General features: G+C 43.0%; 1 protein-coding gene across 1 annotated transcript in view; it reads left to right on the top strand.

The window, feature by feature from the left end:
• Positions 1–22593, top strand: part of HMCN1 (hemicentin 1) — a 655003-nt gene that overhangs the window by 527310 nt on the left and 105100 nt on the right. Inside the window, 2 exon segments of the mRNA XM_044300627.1 lie at positions 15902–15983; positions 16976–17245. Of these exon segments, the coding sequence (XP_044156562.1) occupies positions 15902–15983; positions 16976–17245 (352 nt within the window).

Below are 22593 nucleotides of genomic sequence, written 5' to 3'. Positions count from 1 at the left end.
AGGGTACCATTTTTGCAGGATGTGATGAAGGTTTGATTGGCCCTATTTTGGGGTGCATATGACTTTTTGATCGCTTGCTATTACACTTTTTGTGATTTAAGGTGACAAAAAATGGCTTTTTTACACCGTTTCTTTTTAATCTGAGGGGTTAGGTCATGTGATATTTTTATAGAGCAGGTTCTTATGGACGAGGTGATACCTAATATGTGTACTTTTTTTATTTACTTAAGTTTTACACAATAACAGCATTTTTAAAACGAAAACAACTATGTTTAGCACAGTTTTTATTTTTATGGTGTTCATCTGATGGTTTAGGTCATGTGATATGTTTATAAAGCCGGTCTAGAAGGACACGGCGATACCTAATATGTCTATTTTTCTTTTTCCCCTATATTTTACAATTTATTTATTTTTTACTTTATTTGGGGAAAATGAATTTTTTTTTTTACTTGAAACTTTTGTGGAAAACTTTCTTTTTTCAACTTTTTTTCCACTTTATTTTTTGTCCCACTTTGAGACTTCAACTTTTGGGGGTCTGATCCCCTTTTAAATGCATTCCAATACTTGTGTATTGGAATGCATTGGCTGTATGAGTAATACTGTGTGTATTACCGTATTTTATGCCCTATAAGACGCAAGGTGGGGGAAAAATAGCACTGCGTCTTATGGGGCGAAAGCTGCAATTTTACACTGATACATCGCTGCCGTGCTGCTGCACAGCACGGCCGGCGTGTGTGTCAGCGGCAGGGAGGAGGGACTGGGGCCGGCATCTTGTTTTGTAATGGCAGCGGGGCCCGGTGCAGTCACTGTATTCAACTACACCAGGCCCCGCTCACTGTAGTAATCATATAGGCAATGTTATTTACAGTTTAACATTGCCTATATGATTACTACAGTGAGCGGGGCCCGATGTAGTAGAATACAGTGACTGCACCGGGCCCCGCTGGAATTACAAAACAAGATGCAGACCCCCACCCCATGTATTGGGGGTCATTCACTACACAGGGACACTGTTATGGGGGATATCTGTGGATGACACCTAGCATAAGATGCTATGTGTCATCCACAGATCCCCCCAATAGCAGTGTCATGCCATCCCCAGATGCCCCCATAACCGTGCCATCCCCAGATGCCCCCATAACCGTGCCATCCCCAGATGCCCCCATAACAGTGCCATCCCCAGATGCCCCCATAACAGTGCCATCCACAGATGCACCCATAACAGTGTCATCCACAGATTCCCCCATAACAGTGCCATCCACAGACCCCCATAACAGTGCGTCATCCACAGATCCCCCATAATAGTGTCATCCACAGACCACCATTAATTCAAAACCCACCAAAAGCACACCTTTTGGTTAAAAAATGTATTTTCTTATTTTCCTCCTCAAAAACCTAGGTGCGTATTATGGACCGCTGCATCATATAGGGCGAAAAATACGGTACTCATACAGCTTGTCCTTCATCTAAATTCTCTCACATTAGTATCCAGTGCTTAACATCAGTTCCAAAATGTACTGTCTGACATTGTCCTGATGTGTATTTTCTGGAGCATTTGAAGCTCATGTACTTTTTGAAAACGCTGCTGATAACCAGACGTGCCCCGCCATGTTGGACAGGACATCGTTTTGATGCTGTTGATTTTGGCCTGGTGATGTGACACTGTAAGTGGCGACCAAGATAATCCCTGCTATAAGATGTTGAAAAACATTTGCTGTGTATACAGAGCTAACTCAGACTGGGACATGATTCTGCCGTGTAGTTATCATGAGCGGACCATGGACATCTGTGACTGATATGTCGGCTGTTAGTGAGATATGCCCTACTGTAACATGTGGTGATAATTCTCCACTTTTAGCATATTTGTCAAAACAAAATTTGAGTTGGGGTCATAATTTGATGTTTCTTGTAATGGTTTGATGTTGATTTCTATACATGTTATATCATTTATTATTTTATTTTTGATGTTTCCAAAGTAAAAAAAAACAAACTATGGAATAGTTGTCGGGATCCGTTCCTATACACCCAGCAGTTACGGTTCTTTTGACCAGTGATGGATTTGAGGCCGTACGTTTTTGCATCAAACTTTAACTGTATGTCAGTGGGCACTAGGAGAGTTTTTGCAGACCTTTCTTCAGGGTTTTGTCGGCAATATCTGATGGAAGTGGCCTATCCATTAGATTCTCTCGTTTTTTAAAGAGGAATCACGAGGATGACAGGCAAATTTATAATATTAGGCAGAGAGAAGCCAAACAAGTTATAAGAGCTCAGTCAGTGAAAAAAGGCGATAAGACATTCTTCAGATACATGAATGAAAAAAGGAAACTAAAACAAGGAATTACCAAATTAAAAACTAAAGAAGGAAGGTATATGGAAGAAGATAAAGAACTAGCTGACTGCCTCGATGAATACTTCTGTTCAGTTTTTACAAAGGAAAATGAAGGAAAAGGACCTCACTTAGGAAGGAAGACTAATGAATCTTTTGATGCATGTGTCTTTACAGAGGAAGAGGTTCTAAGTCAGCTGTCTAAAATTAATACAAATAAGTCACAGGGGCCTGATGGGATACACCCAAAGCTATTAAAAGAGCTTAGTGGTGAACTAGTAAAACCATTAACAGATTTATTTAACCAATCACTGGTAACAGGAGTCGTCCCAGAAGATTGTAAATTAGCAAATGTTGTGCCCATTCACAAGAAAGGTAGTAGGGAGGAATCGGGCAACTATAGGCCAGTAAGCCTGACATCAATAGTGGGGAAATTAATGGAAACCATTCATAACGAGAGGATTGTGGAACAGCTAAAATCCCATGGATTGAAAGATGAAAAACAGCATGGGTTTACTTCAGGGAGATCATGTCAAACTAATCTTATTGATTTTTTTGATTGGGTGACTAAAATAATAGATGGCGGAGGTGCAGTAAACATCGCTTATCTAGACTTTAGTAAGGCTTTTAATACTGTCCCACATAGAAGGCTTATCAATAAATTGCAGTCTTTGTGCTTGGACTCCCATATTGTTGGATTAGGCAGTGGCTGAGGGACAGACAACAGAGGGTTGTAGTCAATGGAGTATATTCAGACCAAGGTCTTGTTACCAGTGGGGTACCTCAGGGATCTGTTCTGTGACCCATATTGTTTAATATCTTTATCAGCGAAATTGCAGAAGGCCTCGATGGTAAGGTGTGTCTTTTTGCTGATGACACAAAGATTTGTAACAGGGTTGATGTTCCTGGAGGGATACACCAAATGGAAAAGGATTTAGGAAAACTAGAGGGATGGTCAAAAATCTGGCAACTCAAATTTTATGTTGATAAGTGCAAGATAATGCACCTGGGGCATAAAAACCTAAGATCAGAATATAAAATCAGTGATACAGTCCTAACCTCAGTATCTGAGGAAAGGGATTTAGGGGTCATTATTTCAGAAGACTAATGAATCTTTTGATGCATGTGTCTTTACAGAGGAAGAGGTTCTAAGTCAGCTGTCTAAAATTAATACAAATAAGTCACAGGGGCCTGATGGGATACACCCAAAGCTATTAAAAGAGCTTAGTGGTGAACTAGTAAAACCATTAACAGATTTATTTAACCAATCACTGGTAACAGGAGTCGTCCCAGAAGATTGTAAATTAGCAAATGTTGTGCCCATTCACAAGAAAGGTAGTAGGGAGGAATCGGGCAACTATAGGCCAGTAAGCCTGACATCAATAGTGGGGAAATTAATGGAAACCATTCATAACGAGAGGATTGTGGAACAGCTAAAATCCCATGGATTGAAAGATGAAAAACAGCATGGGTTTACTTCAGGGAGATCATGTCAAACTAATCTTATTGATTTTTTTGATTGGGTGACTAAAATAATAGATGGCGGAGGTGCAGTAAACATCGCTTATCTAGACTTTAGTAAGGCTTTTAATACTGTCCCACATAGAAGGCTTATCAATAAATTGCAGTCTTTGTGCTTGGACTCCCATATTGTTGGATTAGGCAGTGGCTGAGGGACAGACAACAGAGGGTTGTAGTCAATGGAGTATATTCAGACCAAGGTCTTGTTACCAGTGGGGTACCTCAGGGATCTGTTCTGTGACCCATATTGTTTAATATCTTTATCAGCGAAATTGCAGAAGGCCTCGATGGTAAGGTGTGTCTTTTTGCTGATGACACAAAGATTTGTAACAGGGTTGATGTTCCTGGAGGGATACACCAAATGGAAAAGGATTTAGGAAAACTAGAGGGATGGTCAAAAATCTGGCAACTCAAATTTTATGTTGATAAGTGCAAGATAATGCACCTGGGGCATAAAAACCTAAGATCAGAATATAAAATCAGTGATACAGTCCTAACCTCAGTATCTGAGGAAAGGGATTTAGGGGTCATTATTTCAGAAGACTTAAAGGTAGGCAGACAATGTCACAGAGCAGCAGGAAATGCTAGCAGAATGCTTGGCTGTATAGGGAGAGGCATTACCAGTAGAAAGAGGGAGGTGCTCATGCCGCTCTACAGAGCACTAGTGAGACCTCATTTGGAGTATTGTGCTCAGTACTGGAGACCATATCTCCAGAAGGATATTGATACTTTGGAGAGAGTTCAGAGAAGAGCTACTAAACTGGTACATGGATTGCAGGATAAAACTTACCAGGAAAGATTAAAGGACCTTAACATGTATAGCTTGGAAGAAAGACGAGACAGAGGAGATATGATAGAAACTTTTAAATACATAAAGGGAATCAACAACGTAAAAGAGGAGAGAATATTTAAAATAAGAAAAACTGCTACAAGAGGACATAATTTTAAATTAGGGGCAAAGGTTTAAAGGTAATATTAGGAAGTATTACTTTACTGAGAGTAGTGGATGCATGGAATAGCCTTCCTGCAGAAGGGGTAGCTGCAAATACAGTGAAGGCATTTAAGCATGCATGGGATAGGCATAAGGTTATCCTTCATATAAGATAGGGCCAAGGGCTATTCATAGTATTCAGTATATTGGGCAGACTAGATGGGCCAAATGGTTCTTATCTGACAACACATTCTATGTTTCTATGTTTTTTTGGTCTGTGCTGACTTCTACTTGATGTTTGCTAGTTATTTCTTAACGGTTGGCTTCAAAGCCGCCTGTGCCAAAATTCCACAAATTGCAGTTTGCAAACTATGGCAAGCAATGCCATTCTTCCTCTCCCTTTTACAGACTGACATAATTTCAGAAGTTGGTTAGCTCCTGAATGTGTCTATATAACATGTTTTAGAGTCGGACACCTCTAAACACCCAGCACGCTTTTCTTAGATTATATAATGTGGCAACAAATGTTTAGGGCGAACATTTGTAAACCTTGTTTGATGTGTGCAGGCTCACCTTATATTGTGGACATGCACTACTATGTTTTCTATAATTGCATTGTATTTAGAATGTAATTTTTAAATAATGTGGTTTAGATTTTTTTATCCGATTTGCCCTACAGTACTGTGGACAGTCTGGATGATTCAGAGCAGGAGGAATCCCAGCTTTCTGATGTGGGAGGTGCAGAAACTCCAGCTGTGTTCTCCCCAGTGTCTACTCCCACACAGAACCCGGCTGAAGATCCCGATCAACAGCCAAGGGAAACTTCTAGGCCACAGGAACGGAGCCCTGAACCGGCATGCCATCCACAGATGCGGCGCCACCCTGCCTTCTTTTGGGCTAGCTACTTGTGAAATTATTGATTCACAATTCATTGATTACCTAGCCCAAAAGAGGGATGATGTGCAGGAGGAAATTATGATGAGGGGGATGGTGCCATTGTTGCATCACGTACCTCCAGAGGCTGAGTACTTGCATGTCCTCAATTGCCCAGATTTATGCCTCCCCGTTCCAAGGTGACATACATTCTCTAATAGAGAGAGTCTGGTGTCAGGTGATGTTAGGCCAAAATCCAATCCCCACCAGCTATCCACCTTGACAGCCCCCAGTCTAAGAACCATCTTTCCAGCCCCAATGGTTTCCTATGTGCCCAAACCCAACCCCCCCCCCCCCCCCCCTTTGGCCAAGAACATTATCCGGCCCCTTATACATCAGGGGCCCCGTATCAGGGAAATGTTCAGCCTGGACCCTCTTATGGACCAACCTTCTTTACAAGGGATCTATTAGATTTGTAATGATGTATTTTTAATTTATTTTATTTATGTATATTGTAAAATTTGAGACATGGTTTGTCTTCAATTTTTTGTTGGGGGGGGGGGGGGGGTTAGGGTCAGTAAAAAACATAGTTCAAAATTGCTTGGCTCATGTTCTTGCTTGAAACCAAACTTATGTTATCATTTCTACACATTTCAACATAAAAGTATTGTGCATCCTGGTGAAGTTGTGTAGAACACAAGCTTGAATCACCAGGGTAACATTCTCCAGATCCATCTGTATGGATGACATAAACACCATCCACTTGCTGCAGAGTATTCCGAAAGCACACTCAACATTCCGGCGGGCACGAGTCAACTGGTAGTTGAAAATACGCCTCCTGACATCCAAACCGCATCTGGGGAAGGGCTGCATAACATGGGGAGTCAATGCAAACCCTTAATCAGCAACGATGACAAATGGAGCTGGCGGACCTGCATATCCGGGCAGTCTTCTGGACTCAGGCAGGGCAAGCTGGTTGACACAAATCCGCTCACCCATTCTAGAAGCACTAAAGGTTCAAGCATCTGAAGTACTTCCATAGGCCCCAATATCAACCATTATAAACCGGTAGTTACTGTCTTCCAAAGCCAAAAGCACTACCGAAAAATATTGTTTATAATTGAAGAATCGGGTGCCAGAGTGAGGAGGCTTCTTAACAAGAATGTGCTTGCCATCCAGTGCCCCGATGCAGTTTGGAGACTGCGCAGAATCATTGAAGCCCTCAGCGATTCGAGCCAAATCCTCCGCCTTGGGCTGTGGCATTACTGCCTCTTGGAGTCTATGCCAGATGACATGACAAGTGTGACGCACAATCCGAGAAATCGTTGAGGTTCCCAAAACAAACTCAAAATGCAGTGATGCAAATGAGTTCCTAGTTGCCAGAAATCTGTAGAAACAAAGAAAACATAAAATAAATGATATTGGTAAGGGTTTATGGCATCAGGAACATGGTGAGTAAAATGTAGACATCATTTATACATTCTATATCCCTTTTTTTTAACAAACATATTTAAAATACAGAAAATTCGTTATACAGGGCTAAACACTCACAACAATGGGAGTGTGGGCCCGACTCCTACAGGCTCTTTTAACGCCTACTGTGGTCACGCCAATTTCATGCAGAATGTAGGGGCTACGCAGGATGATGTGAACATTATATTAGCATGATGATGGCGTGCCCAGAGAAAAAACAACAGAGCTTCTCAGACAACAATACCTTTTATTTTTGCATGTCATGTGGCAGATAAAAATAAAATTATGGAAATAGACAATGGCATAAAGAAATAACACACACAGACTTTTAACTTTAGCTGACATGACCACATGTCTAACATCAGGCACTTTAAGGACCATGTTACTAATAACAGAAGCCCTAGACATTACTGTTAGCAATAAAAGAACATATTTTTTACCTCAGTGTGACGATGAGCCTTTCCTCAGGAGTAATGCAGCGCCTCATGTTGGTGTCCTGGAAGCTGAGGACCGTACGGAGAGATGACAGCAGGCAATCAAATTAGACACTGACATCCGACAGAACGACCAGAACTTTTCAGGATGCTGACGAATATCAGTGTAGAGGGTATGGAAGTGGCCTTTCCTGTACCGTAGGGAAATAATGGGATAGATCCAAAGTCTCCTCTTTATCCTAAGTTCCTCGTCCAACAGAAGTGACTGCTGTCCGCATCGCCTAGAAAAAAGCCAGTGCACTATGGCCTCATCCTGAGAGTCATCTGCCATGGTAAAAGCAAGACCCAAAACGCAAACATTCTATGTGACCAAACCCAAAGAATGAAACAACACTCTGTACCCTGGAAACACTGCAGAAAATGGCCACCAAACAGTCAGATGACCAGCATGTATACCTGTATCCTGGGTGGGGATACTTAAAATTCACACAATTTCCTCTTACGTTTTTTGCGGTTCACAAAAAAACATGAGACACAATCAACGGCCATATTTTGTGGACAGACAGAACGGATGTTCGTGTGCATGTAGACTACGGCCGAATGCACACGGCCATTGTTCCCGGCCGTGAGCGGTCCATGAAACCGCGGCCTGGATTCCTCCTGAGAGCAGGAGTGCACGGCGTCATTGGTTGCTATGACGCCGTGCGCTCCCTGCTGCCGCCACAGTACAGTAACACACTGGTATAGATCATACCAGTGTGCTACAGTATTGCGGCGGCAGCAGGGAGCGCACTGCGTCATAGCAACCAATGACGCCGTGTGCTCATGCTCTCAGGAGGAATCCAGGCCGCGGTTCCACGGACCGCTCACGGCCGTGAACAACGGCCGTGTGCATTCGGCCTACAACTGATGCTCAAAATAAGGGAGGTTTTTAAAATTTTTATGATCTTCTGACGAATCAGAAGAACAGAAAACAAAACAATGATATCAGAGCACCCTATAAAAAACATATGCACTTCTTCACTTGAATGTACATAAAAACTATTGGTAGTTCACAATACTCAAAAATCCAAAATATCTGCTTAAGGCCTCATGCACACGACAGTATTTTTTCACGGTCTGCAAAAACGGGGTCCGTAGGTCCGTGATCCATGACCGTTTTTTCGTCCGTGGGTCTTCCTTGATTTTTGGAGGATCCACGGACATGAAAAAAAAGTTTTTTCGTTTTGGTGTCCGCCTGGGCGTGCGGAGCCAAACGGATCCGTCCTGAATTACAATGCAAGTCAATGGGGACGGATCCATTTGATGTTGACACAATATGGTGCAATTGCAAACGGATCCGTCCCCCATTGACTTTTAATGTAAAGTCAGGAGTCCCTTTTATACCATCGGATCGGAGTTTTCTCCAATCCGATGGTATATTTTAACTTGAAGCGTCCCCATCACCATGGGAACGCCTCTATGTTAGAATATACTGTCGGATATGAGTTAGATCGTGAAAACTCATTTCCGACAGTATATTCTAACACAGAGGCGTTCCCATGGTGATGGGGATGCTTCTAGTTAGAATATACTACAAACTGTGTACATGACTGCCCCCTGCTGCCTGGCAGCACCCGATCTCTTACAGGGGGCCGTGATCAGCACAATTAACCCCTCAGGTGCCGCACCTGAAGGGGTTAATTGTACTATCATATCCCCCTGTAAGAGATCAGGGCTGCCAGGCAGCAGGGGGCAGACCCCCCTCCCCAGTTTGAATATCATTGGTGGCCAGTGCGCCCCCCCCTCCCTCCCTATATTGTAATAATAGGTTGGTGGCACAGTGTGCGGCCCCCCGCCCCCCCTCCCTCCCTCTATTGTAATAATTAGTTGGTGGCACAGTGTGTGCCCCCCATTGGCCCCCCTCCCTCTATAGCATTAACAACATTGGTGGCCAGTGTGCGGCCTCCCATCTCCCCCCCCCCGATCATTGGTGGCAGCGGAGTTCCGATCGGAGTCCCAGTTTAATCGCTGGGGCTCCGATCGGTAACCATGGCAACCAGGACGCTACTGCAGCCCTGGTTGCCATGGTTACTTAGCAATAGTACAATAGTAAAAGATTCATACTTACCTGGGAGCTGCGATGTCTGTGTCCGGCCAGGAGCTCCACCTACTGGTAAGTGACAGTTCATTTAGCAATGCGCCGCACAGACCTGTCACTTACCAGTAGGTGGAGCTCCCGGCCGGACACGAACATCGCAGCAGCCAGCAGGTAAGTATGAATCTTCTACTATTGTACTATTGCTAAGTAACCATGGCAACCAAGACTGCAGTAGCGTCCTGGTTGCCATGGTTACCAATCGGAGCCCCAGCGATTAAACTGGGACTCCGATCGGAACTCCGCTGCCACCAATGATCGGAGGGGGGGGAGATGGGATGTCGCACACTGGCCACCAATGTTGTTAATGCTATAGAGGGAGGGGGGGCCGATGGGGGGCGCACACTGTGCCAACAACGATTTATTACAATAGAGGGAGGGAGGGGGGGCCGCACTGGCCACCAATGATATTCAAACTGGGGAGGGGGGGGGGTCTGCCCCCTGCTGCCTGGCAGCCCTGATCTCTTACAGGGGAATATGATAGTACAATTAACCCCTTCAGGTGCCGCACCTGAAGGGGTTAATTGTGCTGATCACGGCCCCCTGTAAGAGATCGGGTGCTGCCAGGCAGCAGGGGGCAGTCTTGTACACAGTTTGTAGTGTATTCTAACTAGAAGCGTCCCCATCACCATGGGAACGCCTCTGTGTTAGAATATACTGTCGGATATGAGTTTTCACAAAGTGAAAACTTAGATCTGAAAAAGCTTTTATGCAGACGGATCTTTGGATCCGTCTGTATGAAAGTAACCTACGGACACGGATGCCAATCTTGTGTGCATCCGTGTTCTTTCACGGACCCATTGACTTGAATGGGTCCGTGAACCATTGTCCGTCAAAAAAATAGGACAGGATACACGGATCACGGTCTCGGCTGCAAAACGGTGCATTTTTAGATTTTTCCACGGACCCATTGAAAGTCAATGGGTCCGCGGAAAAAAAACGGAAAACGGCACAACGGCCACGGATGCACACAACGGTCGTGTGCATGAGGCCTGAAGTGAAGATACATGTTAACTGCCTAATGGGGCTATTATCAGATCCAAACAGAGGTTACTCTACTAAATCTACTAAAAATCTAATAACAGAAAGTTTATATTTGAGGGTTCACATTGCACATGGAATTAAGAAAAAAATACTGAATGCGTATTTTAGAGCAATTTATTAAAGATTAATTGTCACATCATTTTTATCATAAATGAACAGTATATGACAAACTTTGGATTGTATCTTATCAGAGAAAGATGCCTCTTTTTCCTCTTACCAGACAGTTTTCCTGCTCCCACTGCCTTTTCACAGACCAGTGTAAGGGTCCATTCACACGTCCGCAAAATGTATCCGCATCCGTTCCGCAATTTTGCGGAACGGGTGCAGACCCATTCATTTTCAATGGGGCCGGAATGTGCTGTCCGCATTTACATTTGCGGATCCGCACTTCCGCATCCGTGCTTCCGTTTCCGCAAAAAAATAGAACATGTCCTATTCTTGTCCGCAAGAACAGGCATATTCTATTAGTGCCGGCAATGTGCGGTCCGCAAAATGCGAAACGCACATTGCCGCTTTTCGTGTTTTGCGGATCCGTGGCTCCGTGTATCCGCAAAACACATTGCGGACGTGTGAATGGAGCCTAACAGGCAGTTATTGGGAATGAACCCGATATTGATTGTATGAGGAGTAAAAAATTTTTCTCATTGTGTTATTGTATGTTTCTACAAATGCTCATCCCTGAAAATTGACCCAATGATAGATCTATGTAAAAGGAGCCTAAGGCTACATGCACACGACCGTATGTGTTTTGCGGTCCGCAAATTGCGGATCTGCAAAAAAAAGGATGATGTTCCGTATGGCATCCGTTTTTTTTTTTTTTTTTGCAGATCCGTTTTTTTTGCGGATCCATTGTAATAATGCCTATCCTTATGCGCAAACTAGAAAAAATAGGACATGCACTATTTTTTTTGCGAAGCAACGGAATGGACATACTGATGCGGAAAGCACACGGTGTGCTGTCCGTGTTTTTTGCGGACCCATTGAAATGAATGGGTCCGCATCCTATCCGCAAAAAAAACGGATCAGACACGGAAACAAAATACGGTCGTGTGCATGAGGCCTAACACACAGTTCACTGCTCAGATCTGTCTTCAGTGATGATGCGCTACTTGGTGAGTGGTGACTGAAGGATCAGAATACATAGAAGTCTATGGAGAGGGGAAAGGGTGTATGAGGGTACGCCCTGTGTATTGTACGCCCTGTGTATTTACGATCACCGCCGCGCAGCGGGCGGTGATCGGAAGCCAGTGTCTGCTCAAATCATTGAGCAGGCACTTCGGCTAAATGCCCGGGGGGGTCCCGTGACCCCCCCATGTCGGCGATCGCCGCAAACCGCAGGTCAATTCAGACCTGCGGTTTGCGGCAATTCAATGTTGCGGTGGTGGCATTTGGCGGTACCATCAGGTCCCCATGCGGCTGTAGTGGGGACCCTATGGCATGGAAGGCAGCGCGATGTCTAAGGAAGGCATCGTGCTGCCTTCCGGTGACGAGCCTGTGAGATCCAGCCCCCTGGATCTCACAGGCCCCGGAATCTGTATGAGTAATACACAGTATTACTCATACAGCCAATGCATTCCAATACAGAAGTATTGGAATGCATTGCAAATGATTAGAACCCCAAAAGTTCAAGTCCCAAAGTGGGACAAAAAAAATAAAGTGAAAAAAGAGTTCAAAAAATTAAGTTTTCCCCCCCAAAATTAAAAGTTTCAAGTAAAAATAAACAAAAATGTCATTTTCCCCAAATAAAGTAAAAGAAAATTGGTAAAAAATAGGGGGGGAGTATATATATTAGGTATCGCCGAGTTCGTATCGACTGGCTCTATAAAAATATCACATGACCTAACCCGTCAGATGAACACCATAAAAAATAAAAACTGTGCTAAAGAAATAATTGTCACCTTACATCACAAAAAGTACAACAGCAAGCGATCAAAAAGGAGTTTGCCCACCAAAATAGTGCCAATCTAACCGTCACCTCATCCCGCAAAAAATGAGCCCCTACCTGAGACAATCGCCCAAAAAATTAAAAAAACTATGGCTCAGAATATGCAGACACTAAAACATCATTTTTTTTGTTTCAAAAATGATATTATTGTGTGAAACTTACATAAATAAAAAAAAGTATACATATTAGGTATCGCCGCGTCCGTATCGACTGGATCTATAAATATATCACATGACCTAACCCCTCAGATGAACACCGTAAAAAAATGTAAAATAAAAACTGTGCTAAATAAGCAATTTTTTGTCACCTTGCATCACAAAAAGTGTAATAGCAAGCGATCAAAAAGTCACACGCAACCCAAAATAGTGCCAATTAAACCGTCATCTCATCCCGCAAAAATCATCCCCTACCCAAGGTAATCGCCCAAAAACTGAAAAAATTATGTCTCTCAGACTATGGAAACACTAAGGCTGGGTTCACACCTGAGCATTTTACAGCGCGTTCCTACGCGCTGTAAAACGCTCAACAGGCAAAAACCAATGATTCCCTATGGGCATGGTTCTCACCTGAGTGTTTTACAGCGCGTACGAACGTGCTGTAAAACGCCCTACGCCCCAAGAAGTACAGGAGCTTCTTTGGGGCGTATTGTCACGCGTTCCCGCACATAGACATTAGTGGGAACGCGCGACAATGGGCGTTTGCTTGTTTCCTCGCGTGTATGTAAACGCCCGATAGAAGCGTCTGTAAAGAGCGCATACAGAGTACGCGCAGGTGTGAACCCAGCCTTAAACATGATTTTTTTTGCTTCAAAAAAGAAATCATTGTGTAAAACTTGAAGAAAACAGAAGTATTGAGCAGCTCTCACCTGCCAGGGATTCCACTGGTATAGCACGGAAAAGCTCCTTCACCCGAATCAGGAGAAATACGGAAGTATAGAGGAAAAGAGATTTTGTCCAGCTTGTACTTGTGGTAATCCAAGGCTTCTTTATTGAAAATTCAGTATAAAATCCAGGTACAGAAAGCAGAGTCTACATGTTTCGGGCACAATGCAATCTTAGCCCTTACTTACTTATCATGAGTAAGGGCTAAGATTGCATTGTGCCCGAAACATGTAGACTCTGCTTTCTGTACCTGGATTTTATACTGAATTTTCAATAAAGAAGCCTTGGATTACCACAAGTACAAGCTGGACAAAATCTCTTTTCCTCTATACTATTGTGTAAAACTTACATAAATAAAAAAAAGTATACATATTAGGTATCGCCGCGTTCGTGACAACCTGGTCTATAAAAATACCACATGATCTAACCTGTCAGATGAATGTTGTAAATAACAAAAAATAAAATGGTGCCAAAACAGCTATTCTAGTTATCTTGCCTCACAAAAAGTGTAATATAGAGCAACCAAAAATCATTGTACCCTAAACTAGTACCAAAAAAACTTCCACCCTATCCCGTAGTTTCTAAAATGGGGTAACTTTTTGGGGGTTTCTACTCTAGGGGTGCATCAGGGGGGCTTCAAATGGGACATGGCGAATCTGCCTTCCAAAAACCGTATGGCTTTCTTTTCCTTCTGCGCCCTGCCGTGTGCCCATACAGCAGCTTATGACCACATATGGGGTGTTTCTGTAAACTACAGAATCAGGGCCATAAATATTGACTTTTGTTTGGCTGTTAAACCTTGCTTTGTAACTGGAAAAAAATTATTAAAATGGAAAATCTGCCAAAAAAGTGAAATTTTCAAATTGTATCTCTATTTTCCATTAATTCTTGTGGAACACCTAAAGGGTTAACAACGTTTGTAAAAATCAGTTTTGAATACCTTGAGGGGTGTAGTTTCTTAGATGGGGTCACTTTTATGGAGTTTCTACTCTAGGGGTGCATCAGGGGGGCTTCAAAGGGGACATGGTGTCAAAAAAAAACAGTCCAGCAAAACCTGCCTTCCAGAAACCGTATGGCATTGCTTTCCTTCTGCGCCCTGCCGTGTGCCCGTACAGCGGTTTACCACCACATATGGGGTGTTTTTGTAAACTACAGAATCAGGGCCATAAATATTGAGTCTGGTTTGGCTGTTAACCCTTGCTTTGTAACTAAAAAAAAAAATATTAAAATGGAAAATCTGCAAAAAAAGTGAAAATTTGAAATTATATCTCTATTTTCCATTAATTCTTGTGGAACACCTAAAGGGTTAACAAAGTTTGTAAAATCAGTTTTGAATACCTTGAGGGGTGTAGTTTCTAGAATAAGGTAATTTTTGGGTGGTTTCTATTATATAAGCTTTACAAAGTGACTTCAGACCTGAACTGGTCCCTAAAAATTGGGTTTTTGAAAATGTCTCAAAAAAATTAAGATTTGCTTCCAAACTTCTAAGCCTTGTAACATCCCCAAAATATAAAATATCATTCCCAAAATGATGCAAACATGAAGTAGACATATGGGGAATGTAAAGTAATAACTATGTTTGGAGGTATTACTATGTATTATAGAAGTAGAGAAATTGAAACTTGGAAATTAGCAATTTTTTTCAAATTTTTGGTAAAATTGGTATTTTTTTATTTATTCATGTTACCACTGTCATGAAGTACAATATGTGACGAAAAAACAATCTCAGAATGGCCTGAATAAGTCAAAGCTTTTTTTAAGTTATCAGCACCTAAAGTGACACTGGTCAGATTTGCAAAAAATGGCCTGGTCCTTAAGGTGAAATAAGGCTGTGTCCCTAAGGGGTTAATAAATGTGTCATAAAGTCAGGAAAAAAACATTTACGCCAACTTGGAAATAACATAGATGTGTAGGAGAATTTGCACCATTTGACTTTGAGAACGCCTACTGATTAGGGGTCCTATTGCAGATTACATCCAAAAAGGAGGACAAAATAGCACAGCTTACAATTTTACTGTGCTGTTTTGTCCGGTAAATGATGGATTCTTGATGGAAACCAAATGGACCCAATTATAGTCAGTGGGGTCCATCGGGCACCATTGGTGGCCAATGTGTGATGGATCAATTTTTTTCTGTTCATTCTGTTCTGTTTCTGTGCTGGAACAAAATAATGAAATGCCAGTTAGTGATGTGAAAAGGAGCTTTGGTGATAACTTTTGTTTCAGGTTTAGGGGTAATCTGTGCATTTTTTTCATCATGGTAATATTTTGTGTACCGCATTTCTAATATCAGATGCTGTCATTAGTCTATTGCTGTTGACCACTTTGTTTGCACAGAATGAAGACATTGGTGAATATACCTGCTTAGCTACAAATGTTGCTGGCGTATTGGAGCATACCATTACATTGTCTCTGCAAAGTAAGGCCTTTCTGTATGTTTTATATGATACAAAGTGATGAATTTCTTAAACTTATATTCCTGTGGAATTTTGACACTTTATTGGAAATTTTCAACATGGGGCATACATAGTGAAAATGACTTTAAAGGGGTTTTCCAGGATTATCATACTGATGACCTGTTCTCAGAATAGGTCATAAGCATGAGATTGGTGGGGGTCCGACTTCCAGCACTTAGGCTTCTTTTTTGATATCACGTTCATCTGTCACATGCCCTAGGTACAGATCAGTCACTTACTAGTGAATAGGCTAGCTGCGCCCCCATCAAATAGCTGATAGCAGCGTCCGGGGGGTTGGACCCCCGATGATCTAATTGACCTAGCCTTTCATAGGAAATAATGGAACTTTGACTATTTTTTTGTGTGTGTAATTTTGGAAAATTTCAGGCTACTTTCACACTCGCGTTTTGGGGTCTCACAAACAGGTCAGTTTTGCCCTAATGCATTCTGAATGGAAAAGGATCCGCTCAGAATGCATCAGTTTGCCTCCGATCAGTCTCCATACCGCTCTGGAGGCGGACACCAAAACGCTGCCTGCAGCGTTTTGCTGTCCGTTTGACAAAACTGAGCCAAACTGATCCATCCTGGCACACAATGTCAGTGGGGATGGATCCGTTTTCTCTGGCACAATAGAAAACAGATCCGTCTCCCATTGATTTTCAATGGAGTTCATGACGGATCTGTCTTGCCTATGTTACAGATAATACAAACGGATCCGTTCATGACAGATGCATGCTGTTGTATTATTGTAACGGATCCGTTTTTTCAGATCCATAATGGATCGACCCAAAATGCGAGTGTAAAAGTAGCCTAAGTTATGAAGCCAAATATAAATATGTGTATTAAAGCTACTCATGCTTCATAATATTTAGATTACAACGTAGAAAGAATTTATGTCTTATATCAACTTTCATTCTATAATATCAGTTGCTCTGTCCTTTCATTGTATCTACAGAACCTCCTATGATCACAATTCATCCAATAGATACTACAGTGAATGCAGGTGCAACAGTGGTTCTAAACTGTCAAGCAGAAGGTGAACCTGAACCTGACGTTATCTGGTCCCGTGTAACTCATCCCATCTCTGGAGATAATCGATTCATAATACTATCAAATAGTTCTCTAAAAATTGTTGCAGCTCGCAAGGAAGATACTTCTGTATATGAATGCAGAGCTACAAATATTATGGGATCAATAGCTGTCAAAGCTTCTTTTACTGTACAAGGTAATTTAAAAATCTTGCAACAGTTTAGACAGCAACTTAAAGTTCGAAAACAATATTAACCACTTAAGGACCACAGGCCCTTTTTTACAAATCGGCACTCCACAACTTTAGCGGTTTATTGCTTGGTCATGCAACTTACCACCCAAATAAATTTTACCTCCTTTTCTTCTCACTAATAGAGCTTTCATTTGGTGGTATTTCATTGCTGCTGACATTTTTACTTTTTTTGTTATTAATCGAAATTTAACGATTTTTTTGCAAAAAAATGACATTTTTCACTTTCAGTTGTAAAATTTTGCAAAAAAAACGACATCCATATATAAATTTTTCGCAAAATTTATTGTTCTACATGTCTTTGATTAAAAATGTTTGGGTAAAAAAAAAATGGTTTGGGTAAAAGTTATAGCGTTTACAAACTATGGTACAAAAATGTGAATTTCCGCTTTTTGAAGCAGCTCTGACTTTCTGAGCACCTGTCATGTTTCCTGAGGTTCTACAATGCCCAGACAGTAGAAACCCCCCACAAATGACCCCATTTCGGAAAGTAGACACCCTAAGGTATTCGCTGATGGGCAAAAAAGTGACACACATCTGGTATCGCCGTACTCAGGAGAAGTTGGGGAATGTGTTTTGGGGTGTCATTTTACATGTACCCATGCTGGGTGAGAGAAATATCTTGGCAAAAGACAACTTTTCCCATTTTTTTATACACAGTTGGCATGGCGAGTTCCTGGAATTTTTTATTTTTTGTCACAAGTTAGTGGAATATGAGACTTTGTAAGGAAAAAGGGCCCCTAGAATGCCAGGGCAGTATAACTACCCCACAAGTGACCCCATTTTGGAAAGAAGACACCCCAAGGTATTTCGTGAGGGGCATGGCGAGTTCCTAGAATTTTTTATTTTTTGTCACAAGTTAGCGGAAAATGATGATTTATTATTATTTTTTTTCCTTACAAAGTCTCATATTCCACTAACTTGTGACAAAAAATAAAAAATTCCAGGAACTCGCCATGCCCCTCACGGAATACCTTGGGGTGTCTTCTTTCCAAAATGGGGTCACTTGTGGGGTAGTTATACTGCCCTGGCAATTTAGGGGCCCTAATGTGTGGTTAGTAGTTTGAAATCAAAATCTGTAAAAAATGGCCGGTGAAATCCTAAAGGTGCTCTTTGGAATGTGGGCCCCTTTGCCCACCCAGGCTGCAAAAAAGTGTCACACATCTGGTATCGCCGTACTCAGGAGAAGTTGGGCAATGTGTTTTGGGGTGTCATTTTACATATACCCATGCTGGGTGATATAAATATCTTGGTCAAATGCCAACTGTGTATAAAAAAATGGGAAAAGTTGTCTTTTGCCAAGATATTTCTCTCACCCAGCATGGGTATATGTAAAATGACACCCCAAAACACATTCCCCAACTTCTCCTGAGTACGGCGATACCACATGTGTGACACTTTTTTGCAGCCTAGATGCGCAAAGCGGCCCAAATTCCTTTTAGGAGGGCATTTTTAGACATTTGGATCCCAGACTTCTTCTCACGCTTTCGGGCCCCTTACATGCCAGGGCAGTATAAATACCCCACATGTGACCCCATTTTGGAAAGAAGACACCCTAAGGTATTCAATGAGGGGCCTGGCGAGTTCATAGAATGTTTTTTTTGGCACAAGTTAGCGGAAATTGATATTTTTTTGTATTTTCTCACAAAGTCTCCCTTTCCGCTAACTTGGGACAAAAATTTCAATCTTTCATGGACTCAATATGCCCCTCATGGAATACCTTGGGGTGTCTTCGTTCCGGAATGGGGTCACATGTGGGGTACTTATACTGCCCTGGCATTTTAGCAGCCCTACAGCGTCAGAAGAAGTCTGGAATATAAATGTCTAAATAAATTTACGCATTTGGATTCCGTGAGGGGTATGGTGAGTTCATGTGAGATTTTATTTTTTGACACAAGTTAGTGGAATATGAGACTTAATAAGAAAAAACAAAAACAAAAACAAACAAAAACTTTCCGCTAACTTGGGCCCAAAAAAATGTCTAAATGGTGCCTTACAGGGGGTGATCAATGACAGGGGGGTGATCAGGGAATCTATATGGGGTGATCACCCCCCTGTCATTGATCACACCCCTGTCATTGATCACCCCCCTGTAAGGCTCCATTCAGACGTCCGTATGATTTTTTACGGATCCACGGATACATGGATCGGATCCGCAAAACACATGTGGACGTCTGAATGGAGCCTTACAGGGGGGTGATCAATGACAGAGGGGTGATCACCCATATAGACTCCCTGATCACCTTCGTCATTGATCACCCCCCTGTAAGGCTCCATTCAGACGTCCGTATGATTTTTTACGGATCCACGGATACATGGATCGGATCCGCAAAACACATGCAGACGTCTGAATGGAGCCTTACAGGGGGGTGATCAATGACAGAGGGGTGATCACCCATATAGACTCCCTGATCACCTCCGTCATTGATCACCCCCATGTAAGGCTCCATTCAGACGTCCGTATGATTTTTTACGGATCCACGGATACATGGATCGGATCCGCAAAACACATGCGGACGTCTGAATGGAGCCTTACAGGGGGGTGATGGAGGTGATCAGGGAGTCTATATGGGTGATCACCCCTCTGTCATTGATCACCCCCCTGTAAGGCTCCATTCAGACGTCCGTGGATGTATCCGTGGATCCGTAAAAAATCATACGGACGTCTGAATGGAGCCTTACAGGGGGGTGATCAATGACAGGGGGGTGATCAATGACAGGGGGTGATCAGGGAGTGTATATGGGGTGATCACCCCCCTGTCACTGATCACCCCCCTGTAAGGCTCCATTCAGACGTCTGTATGCGTTTTGCGGATCCGATCCATGTATCCGTGGATCCGTAAAAATCATACGGACGTCTGAATGGAGCCTTACAGGGGGGTGATCAATGATGGAGGTGATCAGGGAGTCTATATGGGTGATCACTCCTCTGTCATTGATCACCCCCCTGTAAGGCTCCATTCAGACGTCCGCATGTGTTTTGCGGATCCGATCCATGTATCAGTGGATCCGTAAAAATCATACGGACGTCTGAATGGAGCCTTACAGGGGGGTGATCAATGACAGGGAAGTGATCAGGAAGTCTATATGCATGATCACCCCTTGTCATTGATCACCCCCCTGTAAGGCTCCATTCAGACGTCCGTATGCGTTTTGCGGATCCGATCCATGTATCCGTGGATCCGTAAAAATCATACGGACCTCTGAATGGAGCCTTACAGGGGGGTGATCAATGACAGGAGGGTGATCAATGACAGGGGGGTGATCAGGGAGTCTATATGGGCTGATCAGTGGTTTATAAAGGGTTAATAAGTAACAGGGGGGGGGGTGTAGTGTAGTGTAGTGGTGTTTGGTGCTACTTTAGTGAGCTGCCTGAGTCCTCTGGTGGTCGATCCTAACAAAAGGGACCACCAGAGGACCAGGTAGCAGGTATATTAGACGCTGTTATCAAAACAGCGTCTAATATACCTGTTAGGGGTTAAAAAAAATCACATCTCCAGCCTGCCAGCGAGCGATCGCTGCTGGCAGGCTGGAGATCCACTCGCTTACCTTCCGTTCCTGTGAGCGCGCGCGCCTGCGTGCGCGCGTTCACAGGAAATCTCGGCTCACGCGAGATGACGCCTATTGCCGTTAGTGTGACCTGGGAGAGCCGCCGCGATGACGCCTTTCGGCGTTAGCGTGGCGGCAAGCGGTTAAGGGGGTTGTCCTAAAATGACAACCTATAACCAAAAGCCATATCAGAGTATGGTGGCATTATAGAGAGGACCCAGCAATAAGAAGTTTGTGCTCTGGGGACTGGTCACGACTATTCTCTTTTTCCCTTGATCACAGACTTGTTTTGTTGATGGACTAGTGATGATCAGCTGATTGCCAAATAGGTCTTATTTAGAGAACAGGTTCTCCAGAGGGGACAACACCTTTTAAGTGACTAAAACTGTACCACAGCAAACATTTGAAGGAACCCTGTCCCTCTATATAATGTGGTTCCAGGGCCCTGGGCGAAATTACAAGCAGGGCCCCAAAGTACTGTATCAACAGTCACATTCATTCACTTGACGCAAAGGGAGAAGTCACCATCATTGCCCACGATTGGTTGCAAGCAGAGTCAAAATGGATGATGACATCCAGGGACCTGAGCAGAGGTCGGAGAGCACTGGAGCCGAGAGCCAGTGTCAGGAAGCAGGTAAGGCCCAGTTCACACTTCAGTTCTTTGTATCAGTTATTACAAGCCCAAACCAGTAGTGAAGGCTACTCAGAGATAAGGTATAAGGGAAAGATTTCCTCCTGTTCTGTGTTTTTGACCTGCACCTGGTTTTGGCTCACAATAATTGATGGAAATAACTGAAGTGTGAACTCAGCCTAAGGGCTCATGCAGACGGCCGTTGCTCGTCTGCAATATATGGGCACCGACTGTGTGCTTACAATATCACAGATGTGGACCCATTCACTTGAATGGGTCCGCAATCCATAAGCAGCAGTGTGGAAAGGAGGCACGGAACTCCATGGAAGCACTACAGAGTACTTCTGTGGGGTTCCTCTCGGTGTCTCTGCACCACAAAAAAATAGAACATGTTCTGATCACGGACCTATTCAAGTTGAATGGGTCTGGATCCATCTGCGGCAACCGCATGGATGGTGCCCGTGCATTGGGGACCGCATATTGCGGCCCCCAGAGCACGAAACGGCTAGAACACGTTTGTGTGCATGAGCCCCAAGTGTGCTTCCCTTAGCAAGTTTGCCCAGGAGATTTGCTGAACTCTCTTAAATAATCAGAAAACACCTGAAAATAGTCACTGTTACCAGTGCTCTGTATATAGAGACAGCGGGGACATGGAGATAATTTGTTTTCTGCATTCTAAGTAAAAAGTAAATAACGAATAGAAATAAATATTATTAATATTTTTTTTTAAATGCAAGTAAAAATGAAAAAAATGGCATTGAGTGTTGGGTGATTAAAGGAATCCACTTGTTTCACTGAAGTCAGAATGCTGCCTTTCTTCCATAATTTTAGATAGACAGGCAGACAGATAGAGGATTGATATGAGATAGATAGATAGATATGAGATATCCTCAAGAAAATAAAACCCAAGCTGCACAGCAGGAGCAATGTGAATGACGCTGTGCCAGCAGCTGTGGAAGTGATTCAGCTTCTAGGTAAATAGAAAAGAAAATTCTACGCTGCTCTCAAAAGTTGTTCAATGCGACGTTTCAATCCTCTTACCAGGACTTTTTTTCACACTGTATTTTTATAATGCTTGAGAAAAGTCCTGGTAAGAGGACTGAAACGTTGCATT

The sequence above is a fragment of the Bufo gargarizans genome, chromosome 7, assembly GCF_014858855.1.
Source record: "Bufo gargarizans isolate SCDJY-AF-19 chromosome 7, ASM1485885v1, whole genome shotgun sequence".
Taxonomy (NCBI): Eukaryota; Metazoa; Chordata; class Amphibia; order Anura; family Bufonidae; genus Bufo; species Bufo gargarizans.
Note: the sequence above shows the minus strand (reverse complement) of the source record. Positions and strands in the feature narration are given on the sequence as shown.